The 17,134-nt window shown below is 34.8% G+C and overlaps 1 protein-coding gene across 1 annotated transcript in view; it reads right to left on the reverse strand.

Annotated features, from left to right (window-relative positions):
- LOC148941381 (ATP-binding cassette sub-family C member 5-like) overlaps positions 1–4,011 on the reverse strand; it is a 255,783-nt gene extending 251,772 nt beyond the window's left edge. The window contains exon 1 of the mRNA XM_089103941.1: positions 3,966–4,011. Coding sequence (XP_088960067.1) covers positions 3,966–3,985 — 20 coding nt within the window. The 5' untranslated portion in view covers positions 3,986–4,011. The remainder of the gene's footprint in view (positions 1–3,965) is intronic.
- Positions 4,012–17,134: the final 13,123 nt, after the last annotated feature.

The raw sequence follows: 17,134 nt of genomic DNA on the forward strand, positions 1-17,134 counted from the left end.
TGCTTTGTTGTGTTTTGTCAGTATTTTCGTTTGGCCTTTAAAACCCCATTTTTGCTAGTTTTTCTTTCTTTATGTTATGTCAAGCCAATGTGGTTTGAGAAATTATCTAGGGCTATCTCAAAATTTTAATTGGATGACTTTGGGGGGGGGCCTTAGAGGAGGGGGGCTACTTGCCCTCCAATCTTTTTGGCCACATAAAAAGGGCACTAGCAAATTTAATTTTCTTTGAATGAGCTAGTACACATCTCTCTCTGATGTTCTGGTCACTCCCTAGCCCTGCTAGAAAAAAAAAAAGAAAAAAAAACAGGAGACAGATCAGTGCTACCCAGGCAAGAAAGCAATTTCCCTTGTTGTTCAAGGAGGGGGATTGTGATTTCCCTTTAAAACGTTTTGACAATGCTGATTCCAATAGTACAATTTTCATTTTGATCTGACGCCATTTTCGAGGGGTTTCAGGGTTTTTCTAAATCACCATAAATTTCTTTTCGCTATAAACTTTTATTTTTATGATAAACTATGATAATAGTTACCATTCCTGAATCAGACTAAGATAGCAATTTTTTTAACTAGATAGTTTTTTTCTAAATCTGTTTTCTGAATTTTGTTACTATGGGCTGTGGTTTGCTCTTTACTAGGTTGCAGCTACTGCTGCAACAATGATAACAAATACAAAAAAGCAGATTTTTCAAGTTCTATTATAGGAAAGGTTTGTACATTTTCAAAGAGCAGAATTCCCATAATAAATGTTTATTCTCATATAGAGCTGGCTTTTCAATATAAATATTTTACATTTGGTTAATTAATAGTTAATTAGGTGACACATACAGAGGATGGAGATGCTCAGACAAGTGGCCCCTGGAATATTGAAATTTTTGTAATTTTTCCCTGATGTCTTATATTTCCTATTTAATTGAAATATTGTTTGAGGCTGTATCTAAATCCCAAAAGAAAAAAGAAATTCCCTTAAAAATAACCAGCTCAAATTAACCATATGTTGAATTCTAAATATCAATGTTGCAAGGGAAATATCTTAAGAAATAATAATAAACAATAATTAAAAAAAACTGACAAAAAGAAGTGTTGTTGAGCAGCAGCAATCACTCTCTTACTATTCAACTGACAGGTTTCATTTTTATGTGGCTAATTAAGGTGCACTGCTATTTACAAAATTAATAATCTAGTTTAAGAGAGTTTAAGTGATAGCTTTATTTGAAAACAAGCAATTGCATTTTTCTGTTTAACAGGAATCTAAGTTACATAATGGACTCATTTTAAGAATAGGGAAAATATACTTGATTCCAACAGTGATTTCTATTTTATGAAAAACCATAGTTACAACTACTCTCAATTAATTATTGTATTCCTAGTCCTAAGAGCTAGGTTTGGTTTTAAGAGTTGTATGTGTTGCAAAGGCCATAATTAGGTTACTTAGAAATACTTCAAAGGGAATGCCATTATAATTGATTGTTGTATCTCCTACCTCTATTTCTTTTTTCCTTCAGAAAAGATATTTTGAGGTTATATCTGGTTATATCATGGACCTTTAGGGGGGAGGGAGATGTATTGTCCAAATTGAGACTATTACATTTGGAAAGAGCATTTATTAGGGGAAAAAGGGTGTAAAATTGTAGTTTAGTGGCTCTTCTGAAGGAGACACTGTCTAAGCAATTTCAATGGAACTGAAGGATAAAATACCAATTAAAGATGTTGATAACAACAGCCTAGAAGAAAATATGATGATATAATCAATATAAAGATGCTGCATAATAAAAAGTGGTAAATTTCTAGTGGGCATTATAATTTAGCTAAGATGAAAGTGAAGACCTCATTTGATGCATTTTTATGCTCTTTCATAATTCAATAATTGCTTCTGGGGCTAAGTGCTTCTTGAGCCCTTAAAGGGGCTCCAAAGGTTTTTTATATGAATAATGAAGAGCATAAAAAAGCATCAAATGATGTTTTCATTTTCATCCTAGCTAAATTATATGGCCCACTGCAAACTTACCATAAAATTTACCTACCCCCAACCCTCTTAGTGTGCAAATATATACTGTGAATTGTTGATGTTTCAAATTGCAAAATTCAGTGCTATATCTGTCAATGGCATTCATAAAACTTAAAATGGTTTTTACTTGAGTTGCCTAATAAATGAGGTTTGAATTGTTATAAATAAGTATTTTTCAAATATATTGCTCTTGAACAACCTATTTACAAACTACTGATATGTTTTTGAGGTATAAATTTAGGACCAGTCCTGGTGATAAGGAGACATGTTAAGAAAACAGTTCTTACTTCATAATATGTATAATAATCATAATTAACATATTTTCCAGGGGGAGAACCTTTTTACTGCAATTTTGCATTTTCAAATATTCTATCTATGAAAGTTAAACACCATCACTGCTTTCTACCAAAAAGATATATATAGGCTAGTATTCATAAATTAGCTTATTTAAACCTAACATAACATAAATTTATGAATAATAGTTTGTTTGAATCTTTTTGGAGATGGCAGTGATGGTGTTTAAGATTTATAGATAGAATATTTGAAAATGGAAAATTGCAGTAAAATCTGTTTATTTTTCACAATTTTGTTAAAAAAAATTGTACAACTGTGAAAGCAGTGAGGATGAAGGTGCTCCCCCTGGAAAATATGTTATCTAGGCTAGGATTATTTTGCAGATTAAGAAGTAAAAGTTGTTTTCTTAACATGTCTCCTTATGACCAGGACTGGGCCTAAATTTGGTAATTTTTTGTTATTGATATTATTAACTTATGAATAAAGTAAACATACCACTTGATGCCCTTTTTATGCTCTTTCTAAATATAATAATCATTGTTGTCAGAAATTAATTTTACCCCCACCTCTATATATACTAATTCAGGGTATATATTCGCACATTAGGGGGGTAGCAGAAAGTTTAAACTTACCTCTCATTTACATAAGAAATAAAATTTACCCCCAACCCCCTAATGTCCAAATATGTACCCTGAATTGGTATATATATGGGTGGGGGTAGGCTCAAACTCATTTCTGAAAAAAATGATTATTACATTTGGAAAGAGCATAAAAAAGGCATCAAGTGGTATGTTTACTTTATTCATAAGTCAATAATATGAATACCAAAAAATTTACCCTAAACTTATACTGTTTTTAACCACTTTTCAATAACTTACTTAGTGCTGATAACTTCTTTGTGTGGTTACAAAAATCAAACACCTTTGGGGCCCTTTAAGGGCTCTAGATGCAATTAGCCCCAGAAGTGACTATTGGGTCAATATCTATCAAATAATATTATTGAGTTAGGACTAAAGTGAATGCACCATTCAATGCCTTTTTTTATGCTGATTACGAATATAATAAGCATTTCTATTAGAAATGAATTTCAGCCCCCCCCCCCCCCTATATATGCCCAGTCAGGGTTCGGTTAGGTTTAGCCGATATAGGGGGGGGGGCTGAAATTCATTTCCAATAGAAATGCTTATCATATTTGTAATCAGCATAAGAAAAAAGGCATTGAATGGTGTATTCACTTTATTCCTAACTCAATAATATGATTTGGTAGATATTGACCGACTATTGAATTATGAAAGAGCATAAAAAAAGGCATCAAATGATTTTTCACTTTCATTTTAGCTAAATTATAAGCCTCAATAGACAATTTACCAAAAAAGCAAGAATTACATTGTTTTGGTATTTACTTTAAGTAGGCTAGGCTATATGCTGAAACTAGGACCACCAGGCAATGATCATTACACTGAGAAGAAGCATGAAATAAGGAATCTAATTACGCTAAATGGCAGCTTGTAGCAGTCTAAGGATTTTTAGATTGGCACTAGGCCTACTTTATTTTCTTGGTATTTTTACTTGAGAAGAGTGGTTAAAAGGCAACTTTACCTGAAATATTCTTTCGTTAATTTAGTGTTGCCTACACAAGATCAGTACTTCTAGAATGTTAGCCTACTTCTGTTGCTGATGGTTCATTGACGCGTCCTCTTTTATCTGGTGACCTTAATTAGGAAGAAGCCTACTTCTGTACTGCCTTATTGTTTAAAATTGAAATAACTTGCTTTGTGTTTCGCCATCTTTATTGCTTTGAGTACAGATGGCAATGGCAAAAATTCGAGTGTCTCATCAGCAAGGAAAGTTGGTTTTGAATTAAAATCAACTGGGTGAAAGTGATGAAAGACATGGGCGTAGGCAGGATTAGGCGGCATATTGTCTAGGGGGGGGGGGGGCAGTCGATAGTGTGATGGAGTTTTATCAACTGCTTTTTCCAAACCATCTGCTTTTTCAGCCATATCTAATGTAAATTTGAAGGTCTAGGGTCCAGGATGAAAGACTTTACATCTAACTGGAGTAAAGCCAAGACAGATAGTCACAGTGAGAGGAGAAGCTGGCATTACCCCTTTTCAGAAATTTATAAAAATGATGTCATTTCACTTGTTGATAGATCGTCTATTATCCATCCTAGGGCAGAACTAACGTAGGTAGGCATGGAGTAACGGTAGTTCAACCTCAAATGAGCTTTGCCATACTGAATTAAGTTCTCAAAAAGCCAGATCAAACTGTCTACAGGGTGGTTTTCGCGAGGTTTCCGGAAACACTTTCCTGTTCGGTCGCACGTCTCGAAAACTACTGGGAAGCAAAAAAAAGAAAGTAGAAAGCAAGGACGACTCTTGGAGCGTGAAAACTAGTGGATTACGTCTGCTATAGCGTAAATTTTGAATATATTTAACATGAATGTAAGTTATTGAAGTAATAAGTGTCATGGGCAATACAAAAACCAATTTACCAAAGCAGTAAGGCTGGCACCTCCTATCCTACTACTACTACTACTACTACTAACAACTCACCGCAGCACCAAGCCGCCTGAGGCCAACACAGCTACGCACGCTCAGGACCACTATCTAGCTTACCTGTACTTTGGAACATGAGCTCTCCCTCTTCATTCGTACCACTATAATCTTCTTTCCTAAATACAGTCATTCTATTCAGTTTTATTGTGGCCATATACTTTACTGTTCTTCTGCCTGTTCGAAAATTACACAGAAATATGGTTTCCAGCTTCACTTTCCATGATCCATCTGGATTCACTTTCCAAAAATACAGAAAGTGTTTCCAGTCGCAAAAACCCAAATGGAAAGTTATTTATGTCCGTATTCATCCACAAAAACTCATGGAAATTCACTCCAGATCGCCTTTCCAAGTCGTGAAAACCGCCCTTTAATCAGGTCTAAAGGGCTGGACAGACCTAAGTTTTTTCGGCTTTGGTTTACCAAATTGACACCAATTTATAATGAAAACAGCACCAATTTGAGTTTGAAATTTTTTTCAGTTTTTGGTGACGATTTACAGAATGGCGCCAAATTTCATCGTGATGATCAAAAAAAAAGAAACCCTCAATCGTTTTCTTTTCTTCAGCTGGAAAATCGAAAGAACTAAATAGTGATCATATTAATTAAACATTCAATGATAAAAGAACTTCATAATTTAATAATGAAATAATTTAAAATTGAATTAAAAGTTGTTTAGGGAAAAAATTGAAATATTAAAAATTTTAGTAAGAAAAGAAGTAAATAATAAGTTGAGATGAACCATGCAACCAGACCCCGGCGCCGCGCCGTTGCATCAACCAAACGCCGCCAACAAGAGGCCCGGTGGACCGCCACCGAAGTGTCGCTACGCCACTAGCACGCCACAGGAGCGCCACCGCCGGCCGAGGCGGTGGCGGTCGGCTGACTTTGAATTAATTTTGCGGCAATTCTTTATTACGTCAACCGCAAAGTTGGAGCTTTTCTTTGTCCCGTGGTTTAGTATTTCGATTTTCCTGATTAGAAATCAAGCAGGGCTAGCACTATCCCCGAATTTTCGGGATTTTCCCCGAAAATCTATGCGTTATCCCCTAAAAAAATTGGTTCCCCGAATCCCCGAAAATCACCCAATCACGGTGTCACTCCTTGCAATTTATCACCAGTGACTTTCCCTTCAAAATTACTTTGCATACCATAATTCTTCACTACTCTCTTGTTCGTTAATTTTCATCTCTTTTGTTACTTTGCATAAAAACAAGACAGATGCAATTGCAATATACACAGTTCTTCATATGTTGACAAAAAAAAGTATCGTCTTTATGAGATGAGATTAAATCATTTCGAATGCACTTTCCCAATTGCTATTTCTTAAATCATTTGTAGTCAAAAATTTTATTTTTAAGTTGAATAGAACGCATTCACTACTATACAGCTTCATTTAAATTTTGAAAATGGATAGTCGACAGGTTGTTTCTACAGCTGAATCGTAAGTTTGCAGAATTTTGTTTTCTTTTGCTGTTTTTAGATAAGATTTTCTTAATGTTTAATACACAATTGTTGAACGCCTGATATATTAAAGAAAATACAATCTCCTTTCTGAAAAATTTCCCCCCCCCCTCCCTTCCAAAAAGAAGCTTCTATTAAGACAAAATTTAGCTATAGACTAAGCTACGTACAAGGTCGGGTAATTAAAGATTAAAAGATAAATTACCCCAAAAACATTATTAAAAAAAAATTGTAATTTATTGCCTATAGGGGGGGGGGGGTACGGGGCTATCGTTTTTAAATGAAAATACCTCTCTTTTTTTTTAATTGGAAGCAGGATGCCATAAAGATAATTATTTTTTTCATTTAAAGTGGAGACGGAAGGAAATGATATCGAATTCCCCGGGAAACCACTAAACTATTTTGATAGACCCAGGGCCCCCCATTGGGACTTGTTCACTGTCTTGGGTATTTTGCAATTTCTCATAGGCTACTGGCCTAATTTGGCTTTTGTGTGTGCTTCCTCTTAATTAGATTCTTTGGATCTTACTGAATGCCACGGCAAATCTATGATTCAGTTTTCCAATAATTTGAGGTATATATGAACAATTTCGAAATTTTTTTTGTTGTAATTGAACTCCTTTATTCATACCCTCAGTTTTTTTTTTCAAGGAACATTAAGATGTTTAACGTTATTTCGTGTGTTTGTTTGAATCATAGAGTGACCTAGTTAATTGTTAAGTAAATTATTTTTTAATGTAAAGCTGAGATGGTATCCTATCAAGATGATATCCAGAGGGGGGGGGGGGTAGGGAGGTATTACATTTAAATTGCAATACCTCGAATTTTTTCTTATTGAAAGCAGGGATGCCAAAAAATAATTTTTTTAATTGAAAGTAGAGACGGTATTCTATCAAGGTGGTATCCATGGGGGGGGGGGGGGGTTAGTGAGGTATTGTATTTAAATGACAATATCTCAAATTTATTTATATTTTAAAGCAGGGATGCCAAAAAGTTAATTATTTTTTTAATTTAAAGCAGGGATGGTATCCTATCAAGGTGGTATCCAGAGGGGGGGAGGAGTTAGGCAAGTATTATATTTAAATGATAATACCTTGAATTTTTATTGAAAGCAGGGATGCCAAAAAGTTATTTTTTTTTTAATTTAAAGCAGAGACAGGTCTTATAGGACATTATATGGCTGCTTTAAAACAAATACGAAACGGTGTGTGAAGGGAGGTGAGAGACTTTTATAAGAATATCACAGCTTGCTTGTTACCAGTAGCTACTAGGTGGAGTATCTTATGAAAGTGTACTGTCAATGAGTAGAGAAAGTAAATTTGTAAATTTAAGCTGTGACTTGAGAAAGACTGATGAAAACATTAGAATAGAATATGATTTATTGGCTAAAATAGCACAAAAGCTAGCATAAGCACTTCAGAATCACAATAACAAAACAGATGTTAGGGGATAAACATAAAACAAAAGATATATCAATTATTAAAATGGGGAACAAAATAGGGGACAAAAGTTTTTGTACCTCATGGTCAACATTGGGGATACTGGTTCAGTAATCAGTTAGGTATTTGGAGCTCTACGAGCATTGAGTCTTTTATTAGGAAGAATTGGGGGATTTTCTTTAAAGGGAGGGATAAGACGTCGATGACAGTCAGAACGAAAGCACTTCTGATCGAAGTCCACAATAAGGATGTGACGTCGTGACTAAAATGTAATAAATTCAAGTCTAGCCGAACCTTTATCGTATGTAGTATAGGCCGTCCCCAGAATAATTTTTATTGCTCTTTTTTGAATACTTTAAACTTTAGAACATTGGTCTTTGGTGAACCCAGGGTGTCAGACAGGACAAGCATATTCCAGACAGGGTCTTATATAAGAACAATAAATTATTTTAAGATTTTGAGTTGATATGGAGAACCATTTGAGAAAGGAGAAAGATTTAAGGAGAAAACTACCAAACTTAAATAAGTGGGAAATGTGGGAGTTCCATTTAAGGTCATTGCCCAACTGCACACCAAGCAGTTTAACAGTATTTAAATTTGGTATGCAAAGGTAATTATGAATAGGGGGTATATTTAAAAAAAAAGAAAATAACATGAAACTGCTTTCGGGTATGCTTAAGTTAAGTTTAAAATTGTCAAGATCATTCTTTAAATTGTTAATTAGTGAAACGAGTGTAACATTCAAAGTATTAGATGTTTGACAAAGGTTCAGTAATATAAAATCATCCGCAAATTTAAAAGTGTTGTCAAAACTTGGTACAACATTATTAAAAACTATTAAATATGCTAAAGGACCTAACTTAGTCCCTTTAGGTGATGCAAAGGAAATCGAGGAAAAACCTGATGAATCCCCGTTAGGGAGGACTACACATTGCTCACGGCCAGACAAAAAGCTAGCTAACATACGTAAAACAAAATCTCTTGTACCTAAAGCCCTTGCATTATCTATAACTATCTGATGATCCAAATTGTCGAAGGCTTTGCTAATATCAGCAAAAACAGCCTCAACATAGGAACTATTCAACTCAAGATGTTTGAAAATAGTGTCAAGTATATAAATTAAGCAATGCGTGGTGCTATGATTTGGCCTAAAGCCAAACTGATTTGGTTTGATTTTATCATGAACATCATCAAAAAGGAAATGGTAAATAAAACTTTAAAAGATTTTAGAGAAAATGGAGGTTTCTGATATTGGTCTTAACTCAGAGGGAACTTTTGGGGTCTTAGTTTTTGGTATAGGAGACATAATAGCTCGTTTAAAACACACTGGAAAAATACCATCTACAAAACATTGGTTAAAAATAGCAGTTATAGGTACACTTAAATACTGGGCACATTCCACAATCAATTTGGTAGGGATATCACCTGGATATACTGACTTATTTGTGTCAAGAGTTTCGAGTTTAAGTTGAGTCTGATGAATTTCAATCACAGGAATGTCACTCACTGCACTGTTGGCCGGCATATGCCGGAGTGGCGGGTGAATTTTACAAATTGAAGCAAAATGATCATTTATGACATCCGCACTCACTGGGTCACCATTGCTGTCCAGTAAGAAAAATTTTTAAGAGACCTTTCCCATGATATCTTGAACACTTTTGTGGAATTTCTTAGGGCCCGAATACAATAACTTATTGAGCACGTGCGCACCATGCTCCTTTCTTGCTTTACGGATTTCACTAACAACGATGTTTCTAAGTTTTCGAGATTCTTGGAAAAATCCTTCCTTAAAGAGTTTATCACGTTCATTTATTAGGCACACAATTTTTTTTATCCACGGTTCATAAAATAAAAGAATCCGATTAGGAAGGGTAGACTGACAAAAAAAGCTACTCCTCCACCATGAGATAGAGGGATACCTTCTTTGTCTATCCTGGGCCTAAAATGGGAGTCATAATTTGGAATGGAGTAAAAGTCTTCAGTTGCAGACCATGTTTTGGTAAAGCAAGCAATACCAATCTGGTTTTTGATAAGACTAATTTGATGTTGATGCATTTTATTTACCAGTGTCCTTACATTTGCTAGAATGATTCTGGTATATGCATAGGAGGAGCAGTTTATCATACCAGAGTTTCTTGAGTTGCTATTGGAGACTTATTGTAAATTTTTGGGTTTATTTGGTGCAAATAACGGGGCTGAGGAGATAGACTGATTTGGCAATTGAAATGAGAGGGAGCTGGAACGTAACATGGAGGTCTTCTGAATGGGTTTGTTCGGTGCCGTTGATGATTCGGATTCATGGCGTCTTTGAGGGCTGGTGGGAACAGTGGGCTGGTGTGGCGAGCTTCGTTTTTTGGCTGGTCAATATTCATAGTGATAATACATGGGAGAGAGTTTGACAGTTGACGATAACTCTTTCCGATATTACTAAAAAGTTTTTTGAATGCCTCATAGCCATGATTCAAATGAATCCTGTCTCAACCAAAACAACGACCACTTCTAAACTTAAAACAAACTTTCTGGTGTAATGGTTGGCAGTCAGATACCTTACACTCACCCAACATTAAAACTCTTGCAAACATTCAGATATTTATATTTTTTGCCTTTTTTACAAAGATCCTTCCTGTCAAATCTTGATACACCCTTATGTGTAGTCAGTTCATGACTGCTTATCTTAATTGACTTGACCTATAGCTCACATTCATTAGTGCTCAACTTCGAGTTCTCCTGGTCAGATGAACTCTTAACTAAGTTATCCCCAAGGTAACTGAACTTTTGAATAATACAAGTTTATTTCATCACCTCTTTGTTACAGGAAACCATTGAATATTTATCCAGGTAGGATTTATTAATTATAATTTCCCGATTTTCATCCTCATTAACATCAGACGCCTTTGGAGGGATTTCATTTAGACGCGACCTAAGGTCTATGATTGCAGAAATTTCCTTGCTTATTAATTCTAATTTGATCTCTCATTGCTATAAGGGAAAGGAGTGATAAGTCCGATAGGGGATTAGAACAACAATTGCCACAAGTAGTAGTTTCAGTCTGGCAGGAGGCATTAGATTTGTTGACTTCGAGATGGTTATTATTACTTGGAATGTTTGGAGCTAGAGGGGAAGATCGAATTTCCATCACAATGTTCGCCAGGTCATTGCCCGATAGACGACGAGGGGGAGCAATTGGGAGAGGCTGGGGATGACTGAAACAAGTATCGGCAAAAGTAATTACCTTGTTTGGACTATCCTTGTTTAAACTATTCTTTTTCGCAGAACAATCTAGGCATAGCCAACTTATAGTCCATTGAAAACGTTCAATTCCAGCTCACTATTCGTGGAAATATGATCTGCAGTCATTGCATATCAAACAGTTTATAGTTGCTGCAACAACATTCAGGGCACACTCTCCTAGTCATTCTTGGGGTTTTGGGTAAAATTAAGTTTAGTCTCCAATTAATTCCGAATATAATCCTTTTTATTCACACTGTTTCAAAAGCTGGGATTTAATCCTTTTAAAAGAATAAATATGTCTCAGCAGGTCAGAGACAGAATAGCGACTGAAAACATTAATGTTTGCGGTCAACATTGATCGCGCCGGCGGCACACCGCCGATACCTTACCGGCGGCATGTCGGTGGCGCGCCGCCACTGTTTTTTTTTGCCTCGCCACCAACGGTCTTCCCTCATCGGTGCTGCGCCGGGGTGTACATGCAACTATTGATAACCTATAGTTGACTAATATTTTCCATGATGTTTAGTTTTAAAAATCTCCCGGAAATGGCAGTGTTTTTGTAATGCTATCCTTTGCCCGTTGAGCTGCTGAAATCGGTCCCCGAAAAAAGCTACGTGTGTCCAGTCCTTAACTGTCTAAGTATCCTTCTTAAGTATGAGGACGTTTTTCAAAGACATGGAAAGTTAGAAGATAAATGCCCCATTTACCAGAAAAGAATTGGGAGCCAACAGTACAGCTGACCAAAAGGATAGATTCAAATCAGAGTTTAACCGTCTCGAAACATTTGGCGTAATCGATAAAGTATCAAAACCAATAGAATGGGTTAGTTCCACAGTCATTGTTAAGAAGCCCAATGGCAGTGTTTGTTTTTGTGACTGGACCCTAGAAGCCTGAATAAGTGTTTCAAGAGACCATTCCATCCAACGCCGATATTCGAAGATATTTCAACAAATGTGCACAATCCAAGAAATTTTTGAAGCTTGATGCCCAGCATGGATACTGGATCAGGAACTATCCAATAAATATTTGCTGAGCATATCAAGAAGGCAGGACGGGGCCTCCCAATTTATGATATCGTTGTTCATGGAGCAATAGATAAAGAACACAATAGCATTATTGAAAAAAAAATTTACAAGTTAAGCAGAAACGAGGTATTCACTTCACCAAAGAAAAGTGTATCTTTGGCGAGAAGGACATCTGATAGTTTGGGGACATTTTGACTTCACAAGGTATGATTCTAGAGGCAAACAATGTCCTTGCCGTTCGTGAAATAACTAGCCCTAATAGGTCTGAAGACCTACAGTCGCTACTGGGTATGACAACTGTATTTGAAATAATATCCCAAACCTGTTGACCTTAAACCATCCACTTATAACCCTTTTGAAAGAAGATAGAACTGGCGTCGGTTTCAATTGGACGTCAGAGCATAAAAGACCGTTCACCAGTGTCATAAACACCATTTACGGAAATCTCCAATGGTTCACCCATAATTCTGAAGATATTGTGCTCTAAGCTGACGCGTCACAAGGTAGCCTTAAAGCTGCATTGACATGAACCGGTGTAATCTTTGCTTTTGCATCAAGTTTTCTGTCATCAGCCCTAAGAAACACTCACAAATTGGGAAAGAAGCTCTTGTCATTGCATTCGCATGTAAGCACTTCCACCGATACGTATATTCGTGGCCAGTCTAGGTCTTCACCGATCACAAACTACTCGGATCCATGCAATCTCGAGGCATTTTGACTGCACTTCCACGACTACAACGTCTGATGGTACAGATACAAGTGTACGGTTAAACAGTCGTGCACATTCTAGAAACAAGCATCCACCCGGCAGATGCTCTTGTAATATTTACGGTGTTGATGGTGTGGCAGGGGGCATCCCCCCCCGGGTAGGAAAAACTCTAAATTCGGCACTACAAACTGCAAATCCCTTCCACCCTACGAAAGAAGATTCAAAAACCTGCAGCAGGTTAGCTACACACTCTTAAGTTTTTATCAAATTAATTAAAAAAAACTTTCCGAAAAATAAGTTTTTCAAAGAAAATTAAGGCTATTTTAAACTTAAGCTCAACAGATACAAATACCTTTTAAAATTCTAACTCAAAACGACCAGAAATTAATATTAAATAATAAATGAAACCCAAAACTAACAGAAAATAAATAAACAATCATAGCAAAAACCTAAAACAAGTAAGAATATAAATGAATAAATATATCTTAAAGCGAGTAATGCTTAGATTGAACATGAAAATCAAGCTTAAAACGAAAAAAAAAAATTTGCTATTGAAGTATAAATGAAACTTAAAACAAACAGAAATTAAATAAACAATCAATGCAAACAAACATACAATAGATATTAAAGTAAATTGATAAATAAATCTTAAAACGAGTGAAACTTAAATTGAATATGCAAATCAAGCTTAAAACGAACAAAAATCGCTACAAACAAGAGTTTGGGTATGACCTCCTTCTCTCACTGTAAACGTCTGGAACCTACTGCGTCATTGACGCTTTGCTGAAAACCAATCTTATGACAAATATTTTCTTTTGTACGTAATATTGAAAATAAAACATTAGAATTATAGTAACATTTTGAACTGATGAGCTTTCAGCAATTAATATCGTTATGCATCAAATAAACATTTTAATTTATTAGCTCTTTTTAAAGTTGTTAAAGACGAATATAGTTTCACTACAAAGAAGTGTTTGGACACTTTCCTCCTTTCCTAACTGTAAATAAAAACCAAAAGCCTACTGCGTCATTGGCGCTTAACTGAAAACGAATTATATTAAAAATATTTTCTTTTCCAGTTCTTACAGCATTGAAAGCAAAAATACAATTACAGTGAGATAAATTCTTGAATTGATGGACCTTTCAACAATTAATATCATTATACATCAAATATTCAGTTTGATGTTGTTTATACTGTCCATGACCGTTAAAGACCAATATAGTTTTCAGTAAAGCGCCAATGACGCAGTAGGTTTTAGACTTTTACAGTGAGAGAAGGAGGTCATACCCAAACTCTTGTTTGTAGTGATTTAAGATTTATTTATTAATTTACATTAATATCTATTGTATGTTTGTTTGGATTGATTGTTTATTTAATTTCTGTTCGTTTTAAGTTTCATTTATACTTCAATAGGAAAATATTTTTTGTCGTTTTAAGCTTGATTTTCATAATCAATCTAAGCATTCCTCGCTTTAAGATCTATTTATTCATTTATATTATTACTTGTTGTTCGTTTTTGCTATGATTGTTTATTTAATTTCTTTTCGTTTTGGGTTTCATTTATTCTTTAATAGTAATTTCTGGTCGTGTTGAGTTTGAATTTTAAAAGGTATTTGTATCTGTTGAGCTTAATTTTAAAATGGCCTTTACTTTTCTTTGTAAAACTTATTTTTCGGAAAGTTTTTTTTTAATTACATTCTGTTCGTTTTTGATTTCAAAAAATTTCAAGTTTTTAAAATTCCTTATTTCAAAATCAAACTTAAAAAAAATCAAATATTCATCTAAGTATCAAAACTGGTATCAAAGTGAAGAAATGGGGTTGTGTCAACCTCGGAGTTTTTATTATCTGATGTTTGAACTATTTTTAACAAAATTCCTATCTCAAAATTTTTATCGGATGAGTTTGGGAAAAAAGGACGTGTGGGGACTAAATAAGCTTCGGTCTCTTTTGACACTTTAAAAGTGAATTAGAACTTTCTATTTTCAATCATGTGAGCCCTCTCTGAAGTTTATACGAGTATCCCTTTTATAAGAATCCCTTCTATAAGAACCATATATATCCTCAGATTATAACTTACAAAGCCTATCTCTGGGCCCTGGGGAGTTGTGTCGACCCTGGAGTTTTAATATCTGATGGTTGAACTATTTTTAACAAAATAGTCACCTCAAATTTTTATCGGATGGGTTTATCTATCCGTCTGAAACGACATAAGGTTGGGCGTGAATGTTTTCATTGACTACTTTTTCAATATTTTCTGAACAGATTGTCATAGGTCAATGCTCTACATTTGTATTGATTCATTGATTTTAAATAATTTATTTTTTTTTCAAATGATTAATTAGTTATGAAACGAATTATATAACACATATTATGTTTGTACAACATGTGTCAACCCCAGAAATTTTGCTATCTGACCCTTGATTTTTTTTTTAACAAAATGGCCTCTCTGAAGTTTATACGAGAATTCCTTCCAAAACAGCTATATATGCCCTCCGAGTATAACTTATGATTAATTAGTATATATAATTATTCTAACTAATGATTAATTAGTTATAAAACGAATTACATTACAAATGTTATGTTTGTACAACATGTGTCGACCCCGGAGTTTTCGTTATCTGACCTTTGAACTTTTTTTTTTATCAAAATGGTTACCTCAAAATTTTTATCTGATGTATTTTGTGGAAAAAGGACGTGGGGGGGGGTTAGTTGCCCTTTGATCACTTTTGAATCTTAAAAGCTGGACTAGAACTTCCTATTTAGCCTTTCAACTATTTTTAACAAAATAGTATTTTTAATCCTTGCATATAAAGCACCTCTGGGGGGAAAATAATAAAAAAAATATTGAAGATATACAGGATTTCTTCATTCATTTATGTTTGCACCGATTATCTTTATGTTTTTAAGATAATGAATTTTAATTTAATTTCGTTCGGGGTTTCGTTTATTCTTTAACAGTAATTTCTGGTCTTTTTGAGTTTTAACTATAATATGAATTAATTTCGGTTGGTACTGAATTCAATATGGCTCTTTACTTTTCTTAGAAAACTTATTTTTATGCAAGTTTTTTTTAAATTTTAATAATAAAACATTGAAGCCTTATGGCCTTTGCTATAGACAACTTAATTACATACCTCTGATAAATCAAACGTGATTTTTTCATGCAACAATGAATGGATCGAAAAAATAGCTTCAAAAGACAGTAGTTAGGCTATTTCATTTGTTGATGCAGAAAGAACAGGATAGTTTTGATTAGACCATTTTTCATATTTTTGTGCCACAATAATTTAGAATTTATCGCAAAGTATGTATTTTAACCTTATTTTAAGTATGGCTGTAATTTTAAGTATTTTAGCATTTTCAGTTGAGAGAATTTCTGGGAGTAATTGGATAGAAAATTCTTTATGTATTTCTCATTAGTGTATTTTGATGTGTCTTAACGTCTCTTCAAAATTTCTTGAAACTTTTAACTTCCTTCCCATACAAAACTATACCTTATTAAAGTCTTTGGGGTGTGGGCAGGGTAGTTGGCATAAAGAAGAAAACTTTAGCGTAGACAGTAGGAGAGGAGGGAGGGTGAGGTATTTGAACTATTTAAAAAAAAATCTATCTCAATGTTCAGTTTGGATGGGTTTGAGGAAAAAAGGGTGTGGAGGGGGGGCGGCTAGGGGCCCTCCAACATCTTTTGACTCTTAAAAAGTGAACTAAAACTTTCCATGTCCATTCAAATGAGCTCTCTCTGAAGTTATTATAAGCATCCCTTCCAAAAGACCCATATTTGCCCCGAGAGAATAACTTACAAGCATGCCCCCGGGCCCTAGTGGATTGTGTCAACACCGGAATTTTTGTTATATGATCTTTGAACTATTTTTAACAAAATAGCCATCTTAAAATTTTTATTGGATGCATTCGGGAAAAAGTGTTTATTGGGGGAGCTGGTTAATATCTTTTGACGCTTAAAAAATGAACTAGAACTTTGAATTTCCAATCAAATGAGCCTTCTCTGAACTTTATACGAGCATTCCTTCCACAAGAACCATATATTCCCCAGGGCATAACTTATAACCCTTGCCCCTGAAGACTGTGGGGGGAGTGTCCTGCTCAAACATATAATGTCCAAAACTTTCAACTACGTTGAACAAAATGGCTATATCAAAATTTATATTAGATGAGTCTGGGGAAATGGTGTGTGTGGAAGGGGTGTCAGTTGCCTTAGAATCACTTTTGACTATTAAAAAGAGAACTAGTCATTTAAATTTCTAATCGAATGAGCCCTTTCTGAATTTTCTACGACAACGTTGTCTATACAAAACCTTATATGCCCCCAGGGCATAACTTACAACCCTTGCCTTGAGGGCTGTGTGGGAGTTGTCATCCTCAAAGACCTAATTTACAGAACTTAAAACT

The sequence above is a fragment of the Artemia sp. Qi Xiang Cuo genome, chromosome 18 (assembly GCF_049724085.1).
Source record: "Artemia sp. Qi Xiang Cuo chromosome 18, ASM4972408v1, whole genome shotgun sequence".
NCBI classification, from domain to species: domain Eukaryota; kingdom Metazoa; phylum Arthropoda; class Branchiopoda; order Anostraca; family Artemiidae; genus Artemia; species Artemia sp. Qi Xiang Cuo.